Here is a 25,627-nt window from a genome sequence, read left to right as displayed (position 1 = left end):
TTAATGATGACAATGATTCAAAATTCAATGTCTGGCTCTTTCTGCCTTTATTTTCACGCAAACAAAAGAAAAGGAAATTGAAGAAGTACAGCACATAAAAGAAACATGTTTCTTGCTACGGAATTAGTGAAGTAGAGCAACCATCGGTAAAAAAAAAAATATATATATATATATATATAAAAAAAGACAATAATAAGAAGGAAGAACAACAACAAAATTATCTTATTTAAGTCCTTTGGTAACTGTATGTGCCTGCATATATAAGTTAATACCTTTCATAGCAACAAAAGCAAAGGAGCATTTATTTGAACGAAAAGAAAAAACAAAGACAATGCAATGGCAAGATATGTAAAAATTCCACATTAAAAGTGTCCTGGAACGATATGTACAGAGAATAATAGTAAATCAAGAGTTAAATGTGTGTTAACACGAAAACTCCTAGAGCATGTATAAATGTATATATATATATATATATATATATATATATATATGCAGATGTATATATTCGCGCGCGCGTGTGTGTGTGTGTGTGTATGTGTGTATGCAAGTGTGTTTAGCGATTCAAAGTTAATTATTCATAATTATAATTTCATGTATTTTTATGTTCTTCTTTTTTTCTACTCTTCATAACAACATTCGTGTTGCACATGTTGCTTTTACTATTGCATGTTTTCATATGATTATCATGGCTTTTGTTTTTATTTTAGTTTTTATATTTATTTACTTTTAACTTTTTTTTTTTTTCTTTTCTTTTTTTTTTTTTTGTAACTCAGCCGCTAATGGGTACGCAACCGTTTTTGCTGCGCCGCCATGCAAAAAAGGCCAATACATATACATATATTTAAATAGGTATTGTGACACGTGTTGCTTCGTAAATTGTTCTTTTCTAAATGCATATACATATATGTGCACACACATAAATGAATGTGTGGCAGTTTATATAAAAGCTAGACTCTGACGTAAATTTGATTAATTGCAATTGTAAAATAGATAATAAACGCTGGACAGACAGCTTTACGGAAAGAGTGAAAAATAAACTAAAAATTAATTGCCTATGACTGACGGTGGTACGTACGCCCTTGACCATGAAAGCATAAAACAAGCAAGTTACAAGAGAGAGAGAGAGAGAGAGAGAGAGAGAGAGAGAGAGAGAGAGAGATAGAGAGAGAATATATCTAAATACTTCAATATCCTTTTTATGAAATAGTTTGTCAGAACGGCGAATAAGCGATAAACGAAAGTAAGAATGAATCCTTTAGTTGTTCCAATAACAGTATAAATAATTTTTCGAAAAGAAATTGATTAATGAAAACTTACCTGCCCGTTCCGAAGAAGTCGGAGCAAACAATTCCCACAAACGTTGAAATTCATCTGAATATTTTTTGATCAGTTGCTTTTGATTCGTTAATAAAATGTTTTCATAATTAGTAGCAAACGCCTGAAAATAGATAGATAACAGATGTTATTATATGAAGGCGCAAAAGAAGCCAAAAAAATTATATTCAGTCAAACTCTTATTTAATTGTTATCGTAAGTATGACAACGGAACACATTCACACATTTACAATCTTTTAGGTAACCACCAACCGATGGTCTAAACTTATCCATCAAATTGCTTTACTCGGGAATTACGGATTAGACACATACTGTGACCTCACATGTTCTTTGTCTCTCGGGAGAGAAAGTGAGTGAACTAAGTTAGCGATAAGATAATTGTTATATTAAGTTGACATGGCGAACGACAGGTTTGGGGAAGGCTGGACAATGATGCAGGTTAGCAAAAGACAACATTGAAGGAAGTACGACTTCCACGATGACCGTCCCAGAAGAAAGGCTGATGATCTCAAGTTTTTTCCTTCTGAGAAATCACGACGCGTTTTGTTCACGAGTTTCTTTCTACTTACCGTGGGTAAGTAGTACTTCATTTCCAACAAGACCACATGTTAACTAAACTTTAGAAACCCATCGCAGATTTCATCAATCCCGGGCACAGCTAACCATCAACAACAAAGCTAGTAAGCAACAGACCTCAGAACATACAAGAGAAAGGAAACGAACTGTCCCAAGAAAAAATAACTTTTCTTGTGGCAGTATAACCTGGTACCCGGGAAACTAACTTCTGCACCAGATAATGGGCAGAAAACTGCCTCTCCATATATTCTTTCGATCGGAGAAAGATTCTCAATTAATTTCAACATTTTCCGTCCGTTGTGTCAGTCAATTGATAAGTAGCCCTTGCTATGCTTACGATCGAATAAACCGAAAAGACGGGAATAGAATGGAAGTATTTTAACTTGGATAACATTAATGAATTTTTAACGGGAAGAGACAAATCGCAAGCAACTCTCTGTGACTTGGAACTCGTAATAGATGTTGGTTCAGAAATTAATGCTTATAGAGATTTAGATCAATACAGGCTTAAGTAGCTGCTTACCAACACGTCCACGGAAAAGAAAAAACCTTAGTTTAACTTAAAATATCAATTGAAAAACTGACTGACTAACTGACGCCTTCACATTATTGAAATCCTCCCAATGGAAAATAATAAAATATCAAAAAAAATAAATAAAAAAAACAACGAATTTTATTACAAGATCATAAATCTTTATATCATCTTTATACTTTTGATATCTCGCTTAAGACTTATTATAATATCGTCATTGTCTACTTGCAATCACGGTTATCGTTTAAATTCTGTTAATATTGATATATAATCAAACGGTATGGAAAATTATTTTTTTGCTTATTTTAGGGGATTGTTTCAGTTTATGCGATTTCTTAACGATTGAGAGCAGAGATTAATGCTTTTTTTTTTAAAGAAAAGTGAAATAAAAATTTTTTCTTATAGGATTTTGAGGCAAAAATATATCATTTATCATTTTAACTTACCTGTATGGTCCAATTTGCAGAGCCCATCATTAAAATGCTGCTTATATTATTTATTTCTTTTAATGTGTGCTTAGTTAAGTTATTTTGTTTTTTTAACAAATATTTTGCCGACGAAGGTGAGTCAAGTATACAAAATTTGTGATGCATTAGTCTCCCATTTAAATGAGAGTTCAAACGTATTGCGATATCTGCAGTAAAAGAAACAAAAAATATTAAAATAACCATAAAATTAAAGCATATGTTAAGGCTTGATAAATAAATTTTCGTAACGAACATCAACAAGTACTAAAAATTTGAAAAGAAACCAAAATTATTGCCTAAATTTACGGTCAATGGAAAAAGAAAAAACAAACCAATCATTTGTTATCGTAATTTCATTGACTTTACATCGAAATTGGTATTTCGAGTTACAACGAAATTTTCAAATACTTAAAATGAATAAATTGCGAGAATCATCCCAAAAAAAAAAAAGCTGCTTGTGACGTTTCTGTAACTTATTTCGAACAATACTGCAAAAGCATTTCTTAACAATTAACACTAGAATTACTGAGTACATAATTTTAATCCGTTTTAACTTTTGATCGTAAAAAAGTAGTTTTAAATGTAATATCCTGAAAATGTTTAGTGACAAGACTTTTAAATACCTGTAATCACTTTTTTCCGCCGATGACATTGATTCTAACATACATTGGCAACTTACCATTTAGCATTTTATCATTACTTGTAGGCTTATTACTGAAACCGATCGAGATCACTTTTGATGAGCATTTTGGTATCAGATTTTCCGGGATATCTTCACAAAATAGAAAAATGATTGTTTTTTTTTGAGATTGTTTCAGTTTCTCATTTATGGTAGGCGCATATTTGGGCAGATCGCAACTAATTTTTAGCATTGAATTCTTAATCGGTCAAGGAATGTTTGTACCAAATTTCAGCTTCCGAAAAAAGCGATAGAAATTATCCCTTTTGGTAGAAATACATATATATGTAAACCGTCAGTAGTTCTAGTGTTAAGAAAATCGCCGATAGAATTTGAAGGAGGCTAGTAATGTATTTTACAAAGTAAAAAGATATGTACACTAAATTTTCGATTATGTGCGTGTATGGTGCGTAGATATACTAAGAGTGAAACGTTAAGATAGAAGCTAAACTAGACCTAAAAACTTAAATACCATAAATATATATATATCCTATTATATATAATACAAGTATTATACTTTATCCCTCCAAGTTTATACTTTATACTTCTAAGTGGGCCAAGACCAGCAACTTTCAAAGGTCGTGGGTTCGAATCTCAAGCGCGGTAGAGTTTTTAATAAAGTCGAAGCCTTAGATATGCCAGTGCTTTAAGGCTTTCTTTGAACATTGAATACCCATCCTTCTTGTGACTTTGATTTAATAATACAGTCGGCAACAATTACAATTGTGCAGCCATGCAATCATTTTTTTTTTTAATTTCCTAAAAAAAGACTTTTTTATCGGGAGTGGCCGTAAAGATGGATCCATTTCCAATAGTGTTTGTTAAATTAAATCTTAAGACATTTTGAAAATTGTGTGTTAAGCATAAAAATAGACGGGAAAATGCTAGACGAGCATAATCCATTGAAAATGGATTAAATCGGACCGGACCGCTTTTATAACCACTCTGCATATAACGAGTTATTTCGAAAAAGTCGTTATTTGTAATTTTTAAAACTTCTCCACAAAAATCACTGTATACTAATTTAATATGAAAATTTTGGATGGAATGGACTGTTGTTTTGATCCCGCACCCATATAACTATATAAACGTTCCTACGAAACGTGACCGTTTATATGTCAAAAAATAATAATTTTTAATATATCGGGATGAAAATTGCTAATATATGATATGAAAACGAACCGCAACACATTAGAATCACTAAAGCCTAGTCTTTATGGCTCATATCATACAAGGGTTCTTATGAAAAAAGCAAAGTGGAAGCAAAGACTAATTTTCAAAATTTTGTGACAAAAGATATTTGACGAGAAAATTAATTTGGCTAAGTAGTTTGGACAATGTCAATGTGAGGAGTTGCATGAAAAACCTACATTTACAAGGAACAATTTTTGGTCACAATTTTTATCACAAAACTAAATGAAACCATGTGAGGCATTTAATGGTCGATTTTCAGAGTCTTCTTATGAGGTATATCAATTTTTTAACTATTACCGATATAGAATCGCGATTGCGGACCGTTTAGCGAACACCTGACCACCCTTGTTTTAAACAAATTTAAACCATTTTATGATTCCATAATACTCCCCACCTCAGCATCTCACAACCAATCAGCGAAACATTAGAGTTATTGACAGCAAATTTCAATTAAATTTTAATAGAAAATTATTATTCTTATTAGATTTTCAATGAACATTCTTCTTGAATATTTGCAATATTTAACGAATCTAAGCGTACATCTAAGCGAACCATGCCTTTTGAACTATATACCTGGTCATTGACTAAGTACATATATCACAAATTTGGCGAAGATAAGAAAGATGGAAACACATGACTTTGAAAGTTGTCAAGTCATACATTTCTTGAAAGTTGTTAAGTCATGTGGGTTGGCACCTGCCTACCTTTGCTCCTTTGCTCATGATTGCAAAATTGATCTGTTCTGATTCATATACTAGCGTATATCCAAATTGTGCTAAATTTGATAATGATCTGTATCTAACGAAATTCACGCATGCATGCATGCATACACACACACACAGGCTCTTCTCCTAAATATTCCTCCCATCTTGTTATTATCGCAATTCGTTTTTCAAGTCTTGAGACTGAGCAAAGGGGCGGTTAGCAAATCTAATTCTGCATACACAATATATTTTTTATTTATTTTTTTTTTTTTGTTTGTATTTGATATGGATTGGACCTTTTAACTTAAATTTAGATCCATAATCCAGTAACTATATAGAAATCCCATGCTGATAATCATAATTTCACGTGATGATGAAATAATGATGCTTTTTTACTAAATTTTTTGATTTTTGCTTTCTAGGTTATGTTTAACCCATTGGTGAAGAAATTGTTTACGTTAAATTGAGTAACGTTCTGTTAACTTAAATTTATATCCATGATCTAGTAACTTTATAGAAATCCATTGATAATATTCAAAATTTCACGTGATGATGAAGTATTGATGCTTTTCTAATAAGATTTTTTTATTTTTTTTGCTTTCTAGGTTATGTTTGACTCTTTTCTTTATTTATTTCAATTGAGTAACACGCTGAAGTTGGTTGGCATACACAATATAATGATTGCGAGTTTTACATTAAATACCGAAAAATTCATTATAATTAGATGCCTAAACTAAGTTGTGCTAAGTTTGCATAAATAAAAAGCTTAAAATTTTTGCTATTTTCTTCGCTTTTTTCATACATGTTTCACACATGCATACATACTTTTCAACTCTCGTTCAATCAGCTGATGTTACAAATAATTTTGCAAATCGACTTGTTTGAGGTTAGAATGAAAATAATTATACTGCTGTATAACAAAAGTCCCTCTCTGCCAACAAAAAATGGACATCTAATCACATTTGTCTATTCGCCTGTTTATTGCAAAATAATTAATTTTAAAAAATATATATTTACTAACATAAAATATTTTTTGGAGCAAAAATTATAAATTGCAATCTTATTTACCAATCGAATATTTTACAAGCCTAAGTAAATAAATTCACCAAAATCTTTCCCAATTACATTACCATAAATGCGTTACTATTATAAAAAAAAATAATTATAATGAGATTATGAGGCAAACTTGGAACCGACAAATATGATTTGTGAACATAGATTCTCACCTTGATTCATTAAATATCCACATTGCGAATTGGTCGAGTAAGCTCCATCGTTATCTATTATTATGCGAATTATGACGCCGCGTTTATATGCTTTCACTAAAGCTTTCGAGATCTTCACTGAAGTAAGCACGAACATGGCTAAATCTATAGAATATTTTGTCGCATTTAACAAATCTACGATACGATCTATATTGGAACCCATACAATATGGATTCGCACACGCAAGTTTTGTTTCAATTATGCTTATTTTATCCAGAGGTTCTCTAGCATTTAATGAAATGGCACTAAGTTTACGAGAATTACCCTGATGTTCAGCAAGGCATGACAGACTTTGCTCATTGGTCAAAATCAAGGCCCACAATTCTTTTGGCTTGCGTACGCTATTGTACCAATTTTTCAACGCCCGACAACTGTAATAACCAACTTCCGACAACACGAGCAATAATGTGCCATAAATGGTATAACGAATGGGTGCCGAATTCAACATTTTCGTGAAATTTTCCTTTTCGTATCACACGCGCACTTATAAAGATGTAATTTCCAACATTAGCTTTATAACCGAAAGCTGCACGACAATTTTTATTTATTTATTTATTTTTTATTTTTTTTTTGACTTTGAGTAAAATTCGCAATGCACTTGTTTTTCTTTAAATTTGTTAATATAAGCACACAAGCGTGGTTAATATTTTTTTAATTACATGACACATGTGATTCAGTTTAATATTTAAAATTCTAAAGTTCTCATTCCATGTTTTTGCATCTTCTTTTAATTTCGTTTTCAATTTTGCCACGTTAGTTTTCTCTCTTCTTCTATTACTTTCTATCGATCAAAAAACTTAATTTGAAGCTAACACTTCCACTTTTTAAACCTCTATGTTCATGAAAATAAATCTTGTTATTCACGAGATGGATATGCACGTGTTTAGGACTATTTTCTTTTTATGCATTTGATGCAAATCAGCTGATGACACTTTGTTTTGTTCTTGCTAAATTTTTTCTTATTCGCATAAATATTCGCTAACAGGGCTACCAACTTTCCATTTTCAGTCTTCTTCACCATTTGAAAGTTTTATTTTGTAAAATAAGAATACGGCTCATGGAATTTCAATTCGCAAACTACATGAAAAAAGCAGAGAAGACCTCCGCTGCTTTTAAGAATAGCCAAATATTTTAAGATGTCACAATGTATACTTGGATATAAACGAAAGCAAAATATGTTCTCAACATATGTGAGCTCGTTCAAGATTATTGTAAGTTATGTGCGATTTTAGAGAAATAGCTTGAAGAATTTTCATTGCTCTCTGCTATCAGAGCAGTCATCTCTTCTTAATATTAGATAATTGGATACCATAAAATATAAATTGATCAACAAAATAAAACGATACAAATTTTCAAAAATTCTAATGACTGGTTTTAATTAATTTATTATTTATTTAAAAATTTAATTAGAATAGAACTGAGGTTTGGCGTTGCTTAACAAAATTTTTAGCTGGTCACATTAACGGCAAGTTAACTATGAGGTGAAAATTTGTAGTTTAAACAAAACACAAAAGGGAAAAATATGTAAAATGGAAAGCACGCCATATGGAAAAGTTGTTAACTAAAAAGATGTTTAACACACACATACACATATCTATTCCTCTTTATGCTGTTTTAAGGAGGATCACTTTTAAATTGTTTCTACAAACGGGTATACCGAGACTGGCTAGGTTTATGATCTGAGAAGAAATTGCGTAGCACCAATATCTGACCAATACCTATGAACAACATTGCCGCAGTTTCCATACAAGACCACAACATGACGCGTTCATTAAGTTCTTCGGCTCGTTTGCGACCCTGAGCTTCAATCAAACGATGGTGTGTTTGCGCATCTAGAATGTCATTAAGACTTTTATGTATGGCCTGAGAGGATGTTTCCATTTGCGTTAGCACGGTAGCGTGATCATCGACACCAGGCAGAGCGGGTTCGTCGCCCACTTGAAAATCGATATAGACAAACTTATGCGAGAACGTGGAAAATTTATTGCTAAAACAAGCGGTATAAATGCCTGTTGTTTCAGCTACAAACTGATGACTATCGAAGGTGGCTTTCTGCTGCTCGTATATTACACGGCCTTGAGGATCTTTCAGTGTTACATCGACATCCAATTGACCACCAGCTGATACCTGGAACTCCAGATATGCGGTTATATTTCGTCTAATTTCCTCATAGAAGCAATCCTCAGCTCCGTCTGCCAAATCGAAGGTAAACTCTACAGCCAATGTCATTGGCCAGTTTAGAAACGACATCAAAAAGCAGATAAACCATAAAATTTGACTGCAGTTTATTCTCCCAAGTGTTAGCCGCATTATACGTTATTCAATTATTCCTTTAGACTAAGTTTATACTGCTCTTGGGCGGGGATATCGGGTCAAGTATTCGTTACCGTGTTTGTTTTGCCACGCAAGTCTTAAAAATATCCTACACAAAAAACACAACAGTATACTGCGACATTTAAAAAAAGAATTCAATATTAATTTTTATACAGGGCATATTTACCTCACGTGAGTTTCGATTTCTTTCAATTTTTACTTAATTTCTTTACTATTATCTTATATTTCAGTAAAAATTTCGCATTTTTCGCAATTTTCTACTTTTTTCGCCTGATTTCTTTAAATTCTTTTTACTTATAACATTTAGTTACAGCAACAAAACTGACGTGTGATTTATTATATATTAATTCTATTTCGTAAACACAAATAGCAGGATTGGGCATTTCATTTTTACAGTTTGACTGTATTTATCCCAAACAAAAATGTATGAACTGGGCATTTAACAGAGTTGTGTTATCTACTCGCGTTAAAAGGTAGAAATCACAAATTTTAGACAGTTAAAATATCTTATATAATAAGATCTAATAAATTGCAATGATTTTTATTCGTACTTTATTTATGCGCTCAGCTAAAACTTCAAAGTCATTTTAATATTTTTTAATCGATTGGTAATCGAAATTGTTGAAAATGAGAGAAACAGTATTTGCATTGTATATTATAAGTATTTGTTAAAAAATAGGAGGAAGCCGGTTTTTTAGGCAATCACTACTTTTGCAGAATTGCAAGATGATCCGAATTTTCAATCGTTTACTTGATATAACATATGTAAATGCAAATTGGCAGCATTTTCTAGGTAATTAAGTAAAATGAATATATTACTTCAAAACAAGTGCCTTTGGTCCGATTTAGCTAATTTAGAACCATCTTAAGCTTAACTAAAGGCTCGGTTTTTACGTGAATAAAATTTAAACAATACAAGTTATAATTATGGATTTTTTTAAAATTTAGGACTGCCCCTTAATATAACTAAAGTGCAAGAAAATAGAAAATTTCTTCTCAGCTAGGTTGTGAGGTTGTAATCATGAGTTTCAAAGACAGGCATGTTTGAGTCGTTTTCATAATGTATGCTTACTTTATGTGGTTTGAAAGCATTTGCATACTCAATATATATTTTAGGATAGATATCGTTGAAGATCAATTGTTGCACACAATACTCGAGTGATATGAATGAACTATATGTAATTATCACAAAACCCAATTCGTTTCTCAGTTCTTCACCAAAGTTAAATGAGTGTTTCCTTTTTTCAATGTTATAAACAATCTCATTCATTTAAAATTGCTACAAATATTTAAATAGCATAGTAGTGCTAAGCTAAAAGAAAATTATTTTAAGCATTTTTTTTATTTCATAATACCATTAAAATAGATATCAATGTATAAACAATTAAATAAAGCAAAGTGTCTGATCGATACTTTATAGGGTCTCCCTTTCACTCTCATAGCAAAATTACTAAGGAGGAATAAGCGGGCATTTTTTTCATGCCTTTAAAGCCCATTTGAAAGTATCAAATCTACTATCCTTTTGAATACATTTACGTAGTATCTGCCCGACTTTATAGCTTTCCACAGAATTGCATTCGCGCTTCATTTATTACAAGTGCAATCTGATTCGGAGACAGATGTGTACGAAACTTTCAGAAATTTTCATGCTTAGGCACATGCACAGGTATTGTGTATTCGACATTAGCATGGAGAGGATCAAAAAATATGTAGAACATATTCATTTCCAACACGAGAAAGCGGAATCAGTCAACACCTGCCGGTTGCTATTAATATGATAGCAACTAATCTTAAAACGCTGCTGAAAGCAAACAGAAAGACCAGCAATAAGCTGGGATCATTTTACAATAAATATAATAACAGTTACGCCTAACAGGACAATAAACAGCCGCAACGAATTAGTATAGCTTGTGTTAATAGTAAATAAATAAGAGAAAGTAAACATTTAACTGTAAAAAAGAAATAATTATGATTTTTTTAACACTTCTAAACACGCAGCCTTGGCAGTAGGATAATTAAACTTGAAACCAGTATTTAATGCGTTTTCTGGTTGGATTTTAGCTCCCTTTAACAATAAAGCTGATCGATCGTTTCCAAATAAAAGATTTACCGCAAATTCCGGCACATTAAACAGGCACGGTCGATGTAAAGCTGAAGCAAAAGCCTGTAGTATGCAAAACATTTCTAAAGTTATAGTTTCTTCATTTTAGATGTCATGTTTTTTAAATAATTTTACTTTTGAAAATTGTTCGTTGGTTACGATTTCAGGTGCAACAGCATTAAATGCTCCAGTACACTTCTCATTTTCTAGGCAGTGTTGAATCAGACGACATAGATCTTCTAAATGAATCCATGGTAAAATTTGTTTTCCGCTACCCATGGGACCGCCGACGCCTAACATGAACGGTAACCATATAGATTGAATCATGCCACCTTCTCGACCTATTACTACGCCAGTTCTCAATTTTACCTAGAATCGTGAAAAAGTTTATGCGCTTGCGAAAAAAATTGCTACGAGCAGCTTACCATCCTAGTTTTTTTAGCGATGTCTTCCGGGAGAGTGGCTGCTTTTTCCCATTCTAAACACAAATTTGACATAAAATCGTAGCCTTCAACTCGATCGCATTCAGTGTAAACTTTTAGATCATCAGGTTTATAATGACTGACACCGACAATATTGATGTAAGCATCTACATCACCAGATCTTTCTACAGCTTTCACCATGTTAGCACTAGTATTAATCCGAGAATTCCAAACGTTTTGTTTAAAGCTTTCGGTCCAACGATGAGTAGGATCTAAAACATTTTGTCCGGCCAAATTTACCACTGACGTAACACCTTTAGGTAAGCCCTGACTTTCCAATTGGTGCCATGTGATACTTTTGTGGCCTGGCATACGTGAAACTACAGTCACTTCATAATTTTGATGCAATAAATATTTGGACAAACGTGAACCTATAAATCCGGAACCACCGCCTGATTAAACACAAAACTAGAATCACTTTTCGTAAAAAAAAAATTTTTCGTTTCTAAATGGCTCACCAATAAGTACGTGTCTACCCATAATTCTAATTAAAAAATTTTCAAAATTATGTTTAGTTTACGTAAAAACTACAGATAAAAACTGTCTTCTTCTTCTTCTGTGAATCAACAAACCAATAACAGATGATTTACAAAGTTGAGTAAAAAAGGTCCAATGAGTGAACGAAGATCTTTATTAAAACTATAATAAAGTTGGCGTTTAGCTTGATATTTTAAATATATAAATTGTGCGTGTTATGACGTCTACCATCTAGCTAAAATCATTGTGTGAGAAATGATCTTTCCCAAGTTTTAATTCATTTTCATATTTTATTTTCTCGACGTTTGATGTAATATGGTTTGTAATTTTATACATTTTCCAAGTCTGGGGTTATCAAGAAAGCAGGCGATTAGCGCTTGGTTTCATTAGGAGACAAATGATTATCGCCAAGAAGCTAATCAGGTACCATTGTCGCCAACTTTCCAATGTTTCTCTTCAAAGTTTCCATTTCAAAGCATTAATAACTGAGAGAGGCGTAAAAAATGCTATACCAGCTCTTTCGCTCTTCGTGCAGAATACGGCCGTGACCAAGAGAAATGCTCCAAAACTGTAGTTTCATTTTCGAAATACTTAATACTGTAATACGCACCCTTATACGCACTAATGCATTCTTGCTTTATAATCGTGGAGTTTTTACATAAATCTACATACAACGATAGAATATATATTTGTACGTCGTTTGTAAATATTAGAAACAATTCACTTATTGGTTTTAAGGTAACACTAGGGGGTCAGAAGCATCCCGCAAAGCCTTTCTCGTCCGTTTTATTTGAATCCTTTCTTTTGCGTCGCGGTTATCGTTGCTTTCGTCTTCAACGAGCATACGAGGAACTTACAATACATTGCGGTGGAGATGTACACATTGGTTAAAACTTGTAGAGAGCATTTGGCGACAATAACCAGCAAATTCGCTTACATGATTGGATTTCATTAGTGACTATCGCATACTTCACTGTCGCCTGCTGAGTAGTAATTGTAACGTTACCTGCTTATTTATTCCAATTCAGTTCTACCATTTCATATCAAATACTATAATTGCATAAGTTTTTTCACCTAGCTAAAAAAGGGGTTAATAGAAATGAAATGACAAGTCTTACGCACAGCATTTAGAGTCTGTGCTACATATTCATATTCAAACGAATTATCATTTTTTGTTTTCTTTTATTGAGGCTTGAAAGTCAATCGCGAAACTCCGTTTTATAGAAAAATTTTTAATAATGAGGTAATGTGATATTCTTTCCGAATTTATTTATAGCAATTTAGCTGATAGACTATGATGAGCATTTCAGTAATGGTTCGAATCGAAATTTCAATTACTTTCTTTATAGAGTAATACTTACCCTAATTGTAGGGGATAATTTTGGCTTTGAATACCCAAAAACTTTCGCAAATCAAAACAGAGATGTTATTTATTTTACATATGTTTCTTAATACAATTATCTGCACTCTTTGTAGTCTTTTGCGAATAAGGTGAAATTTTCAGCATTTTATAATAAATTTTTAAAAAAATTTGTCAAAATTAAAACATGTCGGCACCTTTGGAAAATCTTGAAACGCAACTGGAAATGTTTATTGAAAATGTACGTCAAATACGCATCATCGTCAGCGATTTTCAGCCTCAGGGACAAAATGTGCTAAATCAGAAAATGTATGAATATTTTTAAAAAACTCTGCTCTTGTTATTTTATTAAAATTATTCCTTTATTTCAGAAATGGTTTGGTTACTGGTTTGCAGGAAATTAATAAACTACGCAGTCAAGTTCAGGACATATATGTACCTTTCGAAGTCTTCGACTACATTGACCAGGACAAAAATCCACAATTATATACCAAGGACTGTGTGGAAAAAGCATTAGCAAAGAACGAAGAAGTTAAGGGTAAAATTGATGCGTATCGTAAATTTAAGGCTCACATGCTATTGGAATTATGTAAAACTTTCCCCAACGAAATGAACATGTACCGGGCCTATCGTCCAGACTCGATTTAATAATCCGCATTACTCAGTAAACCAGTCTATATGTAAGTCGTAATAAAAAATTATTATAAATATAAATAAATGAACAATTATCGTAGAACTTGAAATAAAAAAAAAATGCTCCCTCATATTTCACTGTTTTTATTTCACTTTGAATGCAGGTGCGAAAATATATTAGAAATTAACTAGCAAAGCGACTTGCCATTTGCCTTAACATAGCTGTGTAGGCACCCTAATAGGGCTTTGTTAAATATTCAAGAATAAGAATCTTTATGGAAAAAATACCTTTGAAACAAGCTAAACGAATTAAAATTTTTGCTTTCCAGAACTGTTTCTCAAATTTTTGAAATGTGGTATTTTAGCATTTTATAGGAAAATGGCTAAATTCGCGATGCTGGTGCATTCAAAACACAAAATTCCAGCAATATTCACCTATATCATATGAATCTATATATCTATATCGCCATATATACGGGCGGTACATAGCTCGTATCTGGGCGAGGCATATGCATGCGCTGCATAGAAAATTTTGAAATTTTTCCCATTCGAAAGATATTTCTATATAAATTCATATAACGTACGAAAATGTACACATTTTCTAGTTTGGCCGCACTAGAGTCTCAAATTTGGGTGTTCGTTTTTACCCATTTTTTGCTAACATGACAAATTTCAAAAAACTGCTAAAAATAGTTCCTATGAGCAGAACTTGAATGTGTTTAGTTTTTTCGAAAGGTCATAGAGTCATTAGGCGTCTGCAAAAATATTTTACATTTTTTAATATGGACGTAGTAGGCTTCCGTATCCAAATATATCAAGCAAACCTGTTAGGTCGTTTACAGAGCTCCGTTAAGGGAAAAGGCAGGTGTTTTTGTTAATTAATTTCGAATTTATTTTCACACGCGCAAACCATACGCTACAAACTGACAAGTTTCTCTTTCGCACTGAAAAATTTAATAATAACAATATTATTTTTATATGCTTCTATTTTAGAAGCAGATCTTTTTATTTGTTTCATATCATGTTTTATAATGCCAGTAAAAGTTCGTGTTTAGGTATATTTAAAATGTACGATTTTCATTTGTGATTGTGTGTGGTGTGTGTATAGTCTATATTATCTTATATCTATAAATTTTAATTAATTTAAGAGCAGATTTAAACTTAGTTTAACAATCCTTTCCTATATATAAAAACTAGAGCACTCTTTGAGTTTCATTTGCATTTTATTTACCATTTTCCGTATTTTATTAAACAAAAAAAAAAAAAAAACTGAAGAATTTTAAGGAGAATTTGAGAGACAAACAAGGAGAAAACAATATATACGCAAAATTAAATGCTATATAATTGAGAGGTTTGATTGCACGCACCATTGAATCGAAACGAGACTTGAAAAAAAAATTGAATCAATTTTCCTTGTTCAGTATTTACGGAGTAATTCAATAGAAATTCTATCGCATTATTTCATCATATATAATCGTTTATTTATATATTGAAGATAAATAAATATGTTGTGTGCTATGATTCGGCTACTTTTGTTTCACAAATATTCTTCTTTTTCTTCTTCTTCTTCTTCTTTGTCTCGTTTACTTGATTACATTAAAAGTAAATAGAATAGAATATAACACACACAAAAGTTTATACATTTTTTTTTTTTTTTTTTTTTTTAATTATTTATTTATTATAATTTTTTTTTTTTCTGCAAAACTCTAAGCTGGCCACCTCTGCTGTTCGCTCTAGTCCTCCGAATGCAGTGGGATTTTACCATTTACAATTGATAATAGACCTTATATACACATATAAAGATTTGCAGGACTGACGGTATCATTAATGGTTCTAAAAAAAAAAACAGCAAAACAAGTCTTCCAGTTCACTCTTTATACCTTTTTAAGTAATTTCCACCGCACACTTGCCATCACCATATTTGACTTTCAATTGTAACATGTTTGATTTTTTTCCTTTGGTAATTTAAGCGAAAAGCATAAACTCTTAGGAATTTGGTTTTAATTTTTTCTGTCAGCTTCGCTTGATATATATATATTTTTTGTTTGCTATGTCTTTGTGTGGCAATGTTACTGTGTTCGGTGGTGACCGGCTGTAGTTGTGGCGGCAAGCAATTCATTTGGTCATTTACTTTCGCAACAACCATTTAAGTGCTTTTGTATGGCTGGCGGTATAACGTCTTTTGTCTTTGTACGATTGCACTGTCCCAACAAAGTTGGTTCGTTAACTTTGCCCAATTGTATTTGTTCAATTTTCTTTAAAATATCGTAGCTAATAAGATCGCTCACCAAGGAATCTTTTCTGTAAAAATGTACAAATAAGTTACACAAACATGCACATATTTACGACAGCAGCAATTGTTGAATGTTAAAACAAACTTACTTGTAATCTGAATGATTAAGGACTTGTTCGCGTAACCAGGTGGCTGTTGTAAACAAATCGCCGGATGCTCGTTTCTGTATAAATCTTAAGTATTGTTCAATGGTACAGTGAGTGTCGGTATCCACTTCCATTGATTGTAAATATCGACGTATCAAAGGCACCAAACCGGGAAACGTGTCCGGCTATAAAAGGCGAAAGCTGTAAATGCTCTTAATAATAATCGTATTTAATGAATTCATACTTACTTTGCCATTAAAAATCTCCCCTATAGTCATTAATTCAAATTCAGTTTCTTGCCGATTTGCATAACCGTTTGTGCCCATTGCGTGTGTTTTGTCAATGTCAACATCACCGTTTGTAGTTTCGTTGGTAACATGTAGGCTATTGGGATCAACATCGTTCATCGTATAACCATTCGATTGATTTGGAGTTTTGCGTATATTTTTGCGAAACCAAAATTTCTCCGTACGGCAAGCATCTCGCTTTTGAGCGGTTTGCATATTTTCATCCACTTTACTAATTGGTACCAGAAAATTTAACTGATACGATAATATGACGCGTGTCAACAATACCACGAAACATACAAACGCAGCGTTCTCGAAATCGCTGATTTGTGCCTCACAAGGCCTAAATTCTACGCGCCAACCAATTGAAGAATTCGGAGGTGGCGGTTTGAAGCGCATTGTCTGCCAATTGGTTGATTGTATATTTTCGAAATGATCGGAATCTTCTTCATCGTTTTGATGCACTTTCTCGCTAAACAGAGATACCGTGTCACGTATAAAAAGATGAGCCACATGTTGGGCCAATAAGTGATCTATACCACCGTCACGTAAACGCTGATAAATTTTATCATCGTATATAACTGGGACATCATTGTATTTTTCACTTTCCGGTGATAGATACAGATCAATGGAATCGTATCGAGATTTGGCAATACGAAACTTCTTCTCTTCCAATGGCTTGAGACCGCGCTCCTCTGGTGTGCGACAGTCCACTGAGGAACTTATAACATTCCAGCGGCAATCCGATTCCGTGAGATAACCGCGATAGATGGGTGAGGCAGCAGTAAGAGCGAGCATAATAGGACATAGTGGTGCCAATTGATCGTATAGAGTACGAGCTTCCGTTATGTTGCACGCTTGGAATGTTAATTGCAAACAACAGCAACCCATGCCAAAACCCATAGCATCGAGCAGGACTACATCCGGTTCATTAGGTGGACTGCCCTCCACCGGTAATTTGGTATTTATATCTTTATAGACTTTTAATTTGATCGCAACCTTTTCGCCGCGTCGCATACGTATATTACGCGTTAAAGTTTTAAAGCGTGGATGACCTGGGTATATAGCCTCATCGGGAAAATATAAAGATCGCGCGGCGCTAAACACATCATCGGGGCTAGGATTGCAAATCGGATGCGTGAATTGTTTGCAACCTAAACGTGGAAAATTCGTAATAGACATAACGCATTCATCAGGATCGAGCAGTTCGGTTACTTCTTCACGGCGATAACGCATATTAGCCTCGACCACGTTAAAGTGAGCTAATAAACCGCCAAACGGTTTGCCTGGTGTTCCCTCAATCATGTAGGCGCCATATTCGGGACGCCATAATGACTTTACACCCGTCGGATCGGCATGCTCCTTTTCATTAAGTTTGGCCAACAGCTCTCTTGCTTTTAAAGAGACCCGAGCCACCTTTTGCTGATCGTCAAATTTTACGATGATATACTCAACTTCATCGCCCCATTTGAGTACATCGCCTTGACGATCCTTTAATCTATGATAAAGATTTATGAACTGCTGAACACCATGCTCCCGTACGTGTTCGGCTAAACCTTTTGTTTCCTCCCAAGACAAAGGGCTGCCTTCACTTAAAAGACCCATTATTCTGAAAGGATTTTAAAAAAATATATCAAAAAATTCGAAGAGATCTTTTTCTATATATGAATCTTTAAAACCAAAAAAAAAAAAAAAAAAGTATATATATATATATAGGGAATTAATTTTTTCGGTCCCTGTCACTCCACTTGTTGAAACTGAACTTTTCAAAATTAGATATAAGAATGCGAATAATGTCCGCTATGCCACAATAAGGAAGAACTTCATTTATGACTTTTAAGAAGAAATACTGAACACATACATATACAAATCTACTCAACGGTCGTGTAAATTGTCAACTAAAAAAACGCTTCAAATTTAATACAAACATAGTAAGTGCCAAACATTCGGCTCAACGCACACACAACTTCTTTAGATAACATTACTAACATGATCTATATATCGTAGCAGGATATGTAATAAATTAATGCAAACCTTAAAGAGTTTGAAATTCTCGCGTGTGTTTGTAATTCTTACGCTAATCGGATATGTTTACAATTGCAAAACAGCAATTTCTGCCGCGTACGTAGATGGCTCTCTTTTCAAACTCCACTTCGGCTCCACGTAGAGTCGCGACCATCAACTTGGCGTTTCTGAGTTATAATCTCAGGTAAATCATACATGATCGTGAGCTGCTGTAATGACTGAGTCAGTCGACAAACATTTACAGCTTGGATGCGCATCCATCCAGGCTGCAGCCATTCCTTATATCTTTCTCTCTTTCTCCTTTTTTGTGTGAGATATCCCTTAAATTCATTTAAAAAAAAAAAAAAAAAAAAAAAAAAAAAAAAGTAAGAAAATTGCATTCGGTCGGGACTGAATCTTTTTTGTCCATCACCGTTTATCCAAAAAGAAGTAAAGAGCAAAAGTTCTCTTGCTCTATAGGATGAGGCGGACGCAGTTGATTTGTTCTATTTTTAAAATAAAAGTTTTTGTCGTAGAGGCATTTCGGTGTTGTAGGCGTGTCTTTTGAAAAGTTCAGATCCATTTCAGATTCTTTTGCAGATTTTTGCTAACGGCAGAATGTTTACCGTAAATCTGCAAAGTTGCGCAAATAGACAAATGGACAAGTGGACATGCTTAGGTGCATTCAAGGTTGTATACTTTATGGTGTTTCTAAAGCTTGTTTCTGCCTCTTATAAAATTATTGAAGAAATAATTGAATTTTAATGCACTATAATATTGGATAGACGTGCGTGTTCACTTTATTTTATTTTTATGCAACCAATGTGTCACAAATTTTTGTACATTTATTTGCTATAGTTTATGAGTAATGAGCGAAAAATCAATTTTTCATCCCCTTTGAAAAGCAGAGGTGTTCTTAGTTTATATGGTACTGTGGGCGTGTCCTTCGATCGATTTGGTCCAGCTTCAATACCAATCGGCGTGCACGAACTTACAATATGTCTGTCAAATTTGACGACGATAGCTTTATTTATATCTGTTTACAACAGACATTACACAGACGGACAGACGGACGTGCTTACATCGACTTCGAATTTGATGCTGATCAAGAATGTATATACATTGTGGGGTCTCTGAAGCGTCCTTACTTCTGGGCGTTACAAACAGTTTTGACAAAATAACTGCATCTCTCATCCTTCGGTCATGGGTATAATCATCAATTACTGACAAACCGAATTCAATATAATCGAAAATAATGACGAAATTGAAATAAAATATGATTCAAAACAAGAAATTGTATTCTTGAAAGAAAAATATTGAAGTCGCTGAAAAGTAAGTACAAAAAAAAAAAAAAAAAAAAAAAGATTATAGAATAACAACAGTGTGTACAATACATTGAAGCCGTCAACGATATCGCTAACATTTTATAAACAATTATTGCATCGATGCAGATTTATTTAATATATCGCCCCCACATCAAATAAGTTAAGAGAACAAAGAATTTATTGAGCGATAAACTTGCATCTGCGGCATATCACATACAATTTTCCAATGAATTTTATCGCTCTTGTAAAATAATATTTTTGGAGACAGATTACGAATAAATATTATAATAGAATTCAATTTTTGCAATTTCTTTTCCCTCCTCTTCATTTTATTGCTTAATTGCCACTCTATGGATATTTTATTGCGCAAAGTTGATTAACGGAAAGAAAATTTTTGCTATGAAATTTCTAAACGGGCTTCAAAAAGACTGCACCTATCAAATAAATACCTGTCGGTGTTTAATATCCAGCTCTGCTTTAATGCATTAAAAATATATTTATTTATTTATTTATTTTTTTTGGAAAATTTTTCTATTAATTTAACCAGTTAATTGTGTATGACGAATGTATGTATATGTGATGTTCCGTCCGTCCGTCCGTCCGTCCTCATAAAATTTTATCATTAGCGCATATGTATTTTGCCATAATAATGTATGTATTTTAGAGTGTGTGTATGTACGCGATTTTGTCAAGTTATTTCATTACAATCTAGTTTCAAATTGCACATGCTCTCTGTATGTATAACGAGTGTACTTCATCATCGTTAAATTTTTACGACGCAATTTAAATGCACATTAGCAGCATTTCCAAATAAATACACTTTAGTTTAATTACATTCAGTTCACGCTTCACTGCGGGCTTGTGCCTTGATCAATTTGGCCCATTTTTCCATACCAAATTGCATGCAAAAATTTCTAATGTCGATATCCTAATTTTTGCGATCAAAAGAATGGCAATAACATAACACCATACAACACAAGACGGACAGACATGGCTTTATCAATTCGGTATTTCATGCTGACCGAGCGTATATATATATATATGTATATATATATATATTTCTCTTGGGTGTAATTAGATGAGTGGCAACAACATCAAACCATACAACACGAGACGGACAGACATGGCTTTATCAATTCGGTATTTCATGCTGATCGAGAATTTATATATGCTCCTCTTGCGTGTTACATACTTTATGAAAAGGAAAAAAAAAAACAAAATGACTATAGCGCCCATCCTTCAGTGGTGGGTATAAAAATGATTTATTAACAAATTATTGTTTTCTTATTTTGATCGAAATTTGAACTTTTCGCCAGTCACACGAGAATGAATATGTATATATTATTGAAATATTTTATGCATGTGATGGACTTACGATTAATTGATTTTTATACCCTGCATCAATTTCGGTGCAAATAGCGGACATGCGTAACACCCAGAAGAACTTGAGCTAACATGATGAACATGTTATTATAGCGATCGACTCAGACTCGAATAAATTTGTCGATTCCATGTAAGTTTGCTTATGCGTCTGTCCGTATGTCCGCCCTTGTACTGCTGCGTTCAATCTATAGATCGCAATATTTGGGAGATATTTTCATTAAATTTCGTGCGCAGATATATTTTGGATCAAATATAAACGCTATTATGGTTTGGATCAGATCATTTTTCATACAACGCCTCACTTTGCAAAGTCTTTAAATTAATAATTTTCGGGGCGGTGTGGGATATTTAATAGTGGGCCGGTGGACTATTAAAATGAGTTTATTTTGTTTTTATTTTCAGATTCGTACTGTGTGCCGTAGAGCCCCTTAAATTAAATATGTGACGAAAGAAGGGCTCGGTGTCTTCTTTTAATACCTAAATGCATGCTTAATAACGTTTTCAGAGATTATTAATCTGCCTGCATTCAATGAAATTTTGCATCAATCTAAGCATTTTCATCTCGATTTCGAAGCGCATGAAGTAACTAAATCGACATTAGCAAATAGGTTAAATCGATCAAAGCTACAGCTTAACTATATTTAACGCTTTGCACTCGAAGCTTTTTTTCATTCGTATTACAATGTACGAGCCGCGACCGTCATTTGTCACCAACAGCGAAACACCCGAATACTAGTTTTTAAGATATGTTTTTGTTTTTATGTTAAGAACTGCAAATTATTTACAATGTCTCCGTAGCGGAGCCCTCGTGTTTGAAGACCAATTTTAAATGGCTCCGCTTCGAATTTTTTTTTTTTTTTGATTTTGCAAATGAAATCTTGCAATACTTTATATAAAACAAATAAGAACATACAAGCTTGGGCAAGGTCCTACACCTCATCCTACGTCATATTGTCTAACACAATTCTTATTTTTATAGAGTACAAAAATTATATCTTGTTTCTATATAACGGCGTATTTTTCATATGCGTAGCGCCGGGGAAGCGGACCCCAAAATGCTACCTAAAGTAGTGCAAGTTTAATCCTTACATAGAGCAGAATCCCAAAAATTGTGGAGATGGTCCAAATTTTCATTGTGAAGCATTGATTATTATAACTTCTTGTCGTATGAACTTCAGTGTTCGTTATAGGCGAGGAGGTTCGAAAATTGACCCAGTTAGTCCAAAATTTTCATACCAATTTAGAATGCCTAAATGCTACTATTTTGCCATTTTTGCCGAAAAGGTTTCAAAATTGCAATTGTTTGCTATGTAACGACTTTTCAGAATAGGGCGATTCAGACCATTTTGAACAGCGTTCGTTCCTTGCGTTCCTAGCGTTCCTTTTGCGAAAGCACGTCATTGTACGAAATATCAAAAAATTGCGAACTATAGATGGAAAACAAATTTACATGGACAGACATCAGACGGACAGACAGGCTTAGCTTAATTCTAATTATGATTCGGAATCGATCGATATAATAAGAAGTCTGTAAAACTAAAAAGTTGGATCTATCTTAAGCTCTTACGCGTTTTATATACGTCCGCACTAACTTAATATACCCTGTACCACAAGTGGTGTAGAGTATAAATATCTTGTTAATAATAAGCAGAAAATGTCTTTTATTTTTGAAATTCTCGTAATTTCAACAAGTATAACACACACACACACACACCCCTCACAAGTAAACCGACTCGAAGCGACTTAAGCCGTTTGAAAACTAAACATTAATACGCTTACACATTAATACATTGCTGAATAAATTCAGTCATATATTTGAGAGGGCAGTGTAAAAACAACAACAACAACAACAACAAAAAGAAGAAGAGAACAAGTAATAAAATAATAATTAACTAAGCGTTTGTTCCGTCTTGTTCGCGCCCTTCGCAGCAATTCATATAAATAAACGTGAGCTATATCGAAATAAATTTTCGCTAATTGCTATTCAACTAATCTTATCTTGAAGTGCATTCATTAAACAAAAAAAAAAAAAAAAAAAAAAAAAAAAAAAAAAAAAAAAAAATGGAATTAAGTAATGCTGAATCATTTTTCAAATTTTACTTAAATAAATAATTATCATATAGCGATATATTAAGTGATTAAAGTTTATACAAAAAAGAAAAAAAAATAAAAATTTCATAAAAGTAATCTTTAATAACAAAATAAATAAAAAAAATTATAATGATTTTGAGGTGAATCTTAGATGCTCTTTGCGCAGTTCAATAATAATTATTAATTCTGGTAAAATTAAGTTAAGATTAATCGACAATGAGCTTTACGAAGACTACGTTAAATATGGTAAACGATTCTCTCGGATTGATATTTGATATCGCGTTGTTAACAATGCCAAAGGAGGAGGAGATTTATGTGTCTTGCGGTTTTTTTTCACTTTCATCAGATTTCTTAAACGTAATCGCAACGGAATCATGACACGATCGCGTTTATGCTTCATTGTTTGCCATTATCTAATCAGGTTTCATTTATTTTTTTACGTAAGTTCAACGTAATGACAAGAGTTAGACAAGCAAGTGCCAATTAGTAATCGTACTGGCGTGCCATCGATGAAGAAGAAGATCTCTGCAGATTTCTGATTTATTATTTTTAGATTTTCTCAGTGGCTTGAACAATCGTGTACGTTTTCGCTTTTCGATCGTTGTTGGCCGATGCAGAAAATAGCTGAGCATCAAAGGCAAGGGTCACAGAAGATCTGCAAAAACGGAATAACATATGGCCAGGACCAAGAGTCCAGAATGCGGAAACTGAATTTCATATCTTTCAGGAATGGTTTGCCGTAGAGTCATGTTTTATTTATTTATTTATTTATTCTATTTAAACAAACAAGAAATTCAACAATTCAAACAAATTGACAGTCGAGTTCAATTGACTCGTTAAAGTAAATTTTAAATTAATTTAATATTAAAAACTCGGTATAAGTATAAGAAGGAAAAAGAAACGAGCATGTACACAACTTGCACAGAGCCACACCCACAACCGGTACCCGGATCAAATTGCAAATGAACCCCTAAGCCATCGCAAACATGCATAAGCTTGGCAACCGATAATAATAGTTAATAACAATTAATTTTCGACTCATAATGACGTTTTAAGGTTAAGAGCTAGAGTAAGTACGACATTGATAAATTACGCGTATTAAGCAATGTTGCTTTAATGGACTTTAAAGCGAATAAGTGATAGACATCATTTAGGTTCTTGCAAACAACAATGAGCGGGTTAAATAGCTTACAATTATATTTACATTGACTAAGCTTAACCAAGATAAAGGGCCTAGAGAAGCGATTAACTACATTAAAGCTTATTTCACCAAGTAATGCAGGCGAGTCAATAGCACCATTTATTACTTTTTATTTCGATTACGAAGGAAACGCCAAGAATATATCTACACTTCTCGAGAGACGGTAGGGAACACAGAAGCAACCTAGGGGAAGAGAAGCTATCGAATCCTAACCGAAATTCCTAAGGGCAAACAGCAAGAGTTCCTGCTATCGTCGTCAACTAATAATAAATTCCCCAATAAGTTATTCCATTTGACGCTCTACTTGTCTCTCTCAGTCTCAACCTTTTCCTTCTCTTCTTCGTCCGAAAATAACTGTGGCGTTCGCTTTGCCTACTTATTTATTTAGTGCAGGCGTCGCACAAAACACAAATCAGGTAAACGAAATTTTTTATGGAAACATCTGCGTTTACGTGAAATTTTTCCCACATGGAAAGATTAGGCAACACACACACACACACACGCTTATTATTCAACTTATATGCACTTCATGGGAAGACTCCAGAAAGTATATTGTCACAGATGTCACGCGTTCCCCGTGGGTTGCCGCGTAGTCGAGTAGATAAGAGTCGTCAAATTTATCAAGTCGATGTTCGCGGATATTAATCTGAGCGCGGCAAGCCATACTTGATCGTTAGTCCGTATAGTGAGTTTTCGATCAGTGAAGACTTAGCGATCGGATACAGGCACTGCCTATCTTTTCCTCTTACTCGGTCGGTAAATACTTAGCTGTCGGATACAGACACGGCGTACCTTTTCCCCTTGCTCGATCCGTAAGC

At 33.4% G+C, this 25,627-nt stretch overlaps 5 protein-coding genes across 8 annotated transcripts in view; 1 reads left to right on the top strand and 4 right to left on the bottom strand.

Moving 5' to 3' along the window:
* The window catches only part of LOC119631984 (mitochondrial cardiolipin hydrolase-like), an 85,415-nt gene extending 78,058 nt beyond the window's left edge, over positions 1 to 7,357 (bottom strand). The window contains exons 1-3 of one of the 2 annotated variants that reach the window (XM_038024652.1): positions 6,714 to 7,357; positions 2,890 to 3,077; positions 1,318 to 1,438 (exon numbers count right to left, since the gene is read on the bottom strand). In XM_038024652.1, the coding sequence (XP_037880580.1) occupies positions 1,318 to 1,438; positions 2,890 to 3,077; positions 6,714 to 7,200 (796 nt within the window). In that variant the 5' untranslated portion in view covers positions 7,201 to 7,357. Of the gene's footprint in view, positions 1 to 573; positions 1,439 to 2,889; positions 3,078 to 6,713 lie in introns of those variants that run through there. The other variant, XM_038024644.1, reaches the window with a different exon arrangement.
* A 785-nt stretch (positions 7,358 to 8,142) lies between these two features.
* LOC119638794 (transmembrane emp24 domain-containing protein 3) lies at positions 8,143 to 9,296 on the bottom strand. The gene is made up of 2 exons (XM_038035823.1): positions 9,253 to 9,296; positions 8,143 to 9,174 (listed from the first exon to the last, which is right to left on the bottom strand). Exon 2 carries the CDS (start codon positions 9,060 to 9,062, stop codon positions 8,394 to 8,396), a length of 669 nt encoding a protein of 222 aa, XP_037891751.1. The 5' UTR covers positions 9,063 to 9,174; positions 9,253 to 9,296; the 3' UTR covers positions 8,143 to 8,393.
* Positions 9,297 to 10,423: 1,127 nt separating this feature from the next.
* On the bottom strand, positions 10,424 to 12,225 carry LOC119638789 (epimerase family protein SDR39U1-like). Its single transcript, XM_038035810.1, has 4 exons — positions 12,128 to 12,225; positions 11,613 to 12,061; positions 11,323 to 11,556; positions 10,424 to 11,250 (listed from the first exon to the last, which is right to left on the bottom strand). Exons 1-4 carry the CDS (start codon positions 12,147 to 12,149, stop codon positions 11,053 to 11,055), a joined length of 903 nt encoding a protein of 300 aa, XP_037891738.1. The 5' UTR covers positions 12,150 to 12,225; the 3' UTR covers positions 10,424 to 11,052.
* A 1,367-nt stretch (positions 12,226 to 13,592) lies between these two features.
* Positions 13,593 to 22,423, top strand: LOC119644563 (mediator of RNA polymerase II transcription subunit 10). The gene is made up of 3 exons (XM_038044151.1): positions 13,593 to 13,815; positions 13,878 to 14,186; positions 21,920 to 22,423. The coding sequence occupies exons 1-2, from the start codon at positions 13,694 to 13,696 to the stop codon at positions 14,152 to 14,154; spliced, it is 399 nt and encodes a 132-aa protein (XP_037900079.1). The 5' UTR covers positions 13,593 to 13,693; the 3' UTR covers positions 14,155 to 14,186; positions 21,920 to 22,423.
* The window catches only part of LOC119644562 (glutamate--cysteine ligase), a 22,024-nt gene continuing 12,203 nt past the window's right edge, over positions 15,807 to 25,627 (bottom strand). Inside the window, exons 1-4 of one of the 3 annotated variants that reach the window (XM_038044150.1) lie at positions 23,085 to 23,107; positions 16,767 to 18,414; positions 16,522 to 16,703; positions 15,807 to 16,440 (exon numbers count right to left, since the gene is read on the bottom strand). In XM_038044150.1, the coding sequence (XP_037900078.1) occupies positions 16,263 to 16,440; positions 16,522 to 16,703; positions 16,767 to 18,410 (2,004 nt within the window). In that variant the 5' untranslated portion in view covers positions 18,411 to 18,414; positions 23,085 to 23,107 and the 3' untranslated portion in view covers positions 15,807 to 16,262. Of the gene's footprint in view, positions 16,441 to 16,521; positions 16,704 to 16,766; positions 18,415 to 21,509; positions 21,602 to 23,084; positions 23,108 to 25,627 lie in introns of those variants that run through there. The other 2 variants (XM_038044149.1, XM_038044148.1) reach the window with 2 other exon arrangements.

This window comes from Glossina fuscipes, unplaced genomic scaffold (assembly GCF_014805625.2).
Source record: "Glossina fuscipes isolate IAEA_lab_2018 unplaced genomic scaffold, Yale_Gfus_2 0, whole genome shotgun sequence".
Classification (NCBI taxonomy): Eukaryota; Metazoa; Arthropoda; class Insecta; order Diptera; family Glossinidae; genus Glossina; species Glossina fuscipes.
This window is presented reverse-complemented; position numbering and strand designations above follow the sequence as displayed.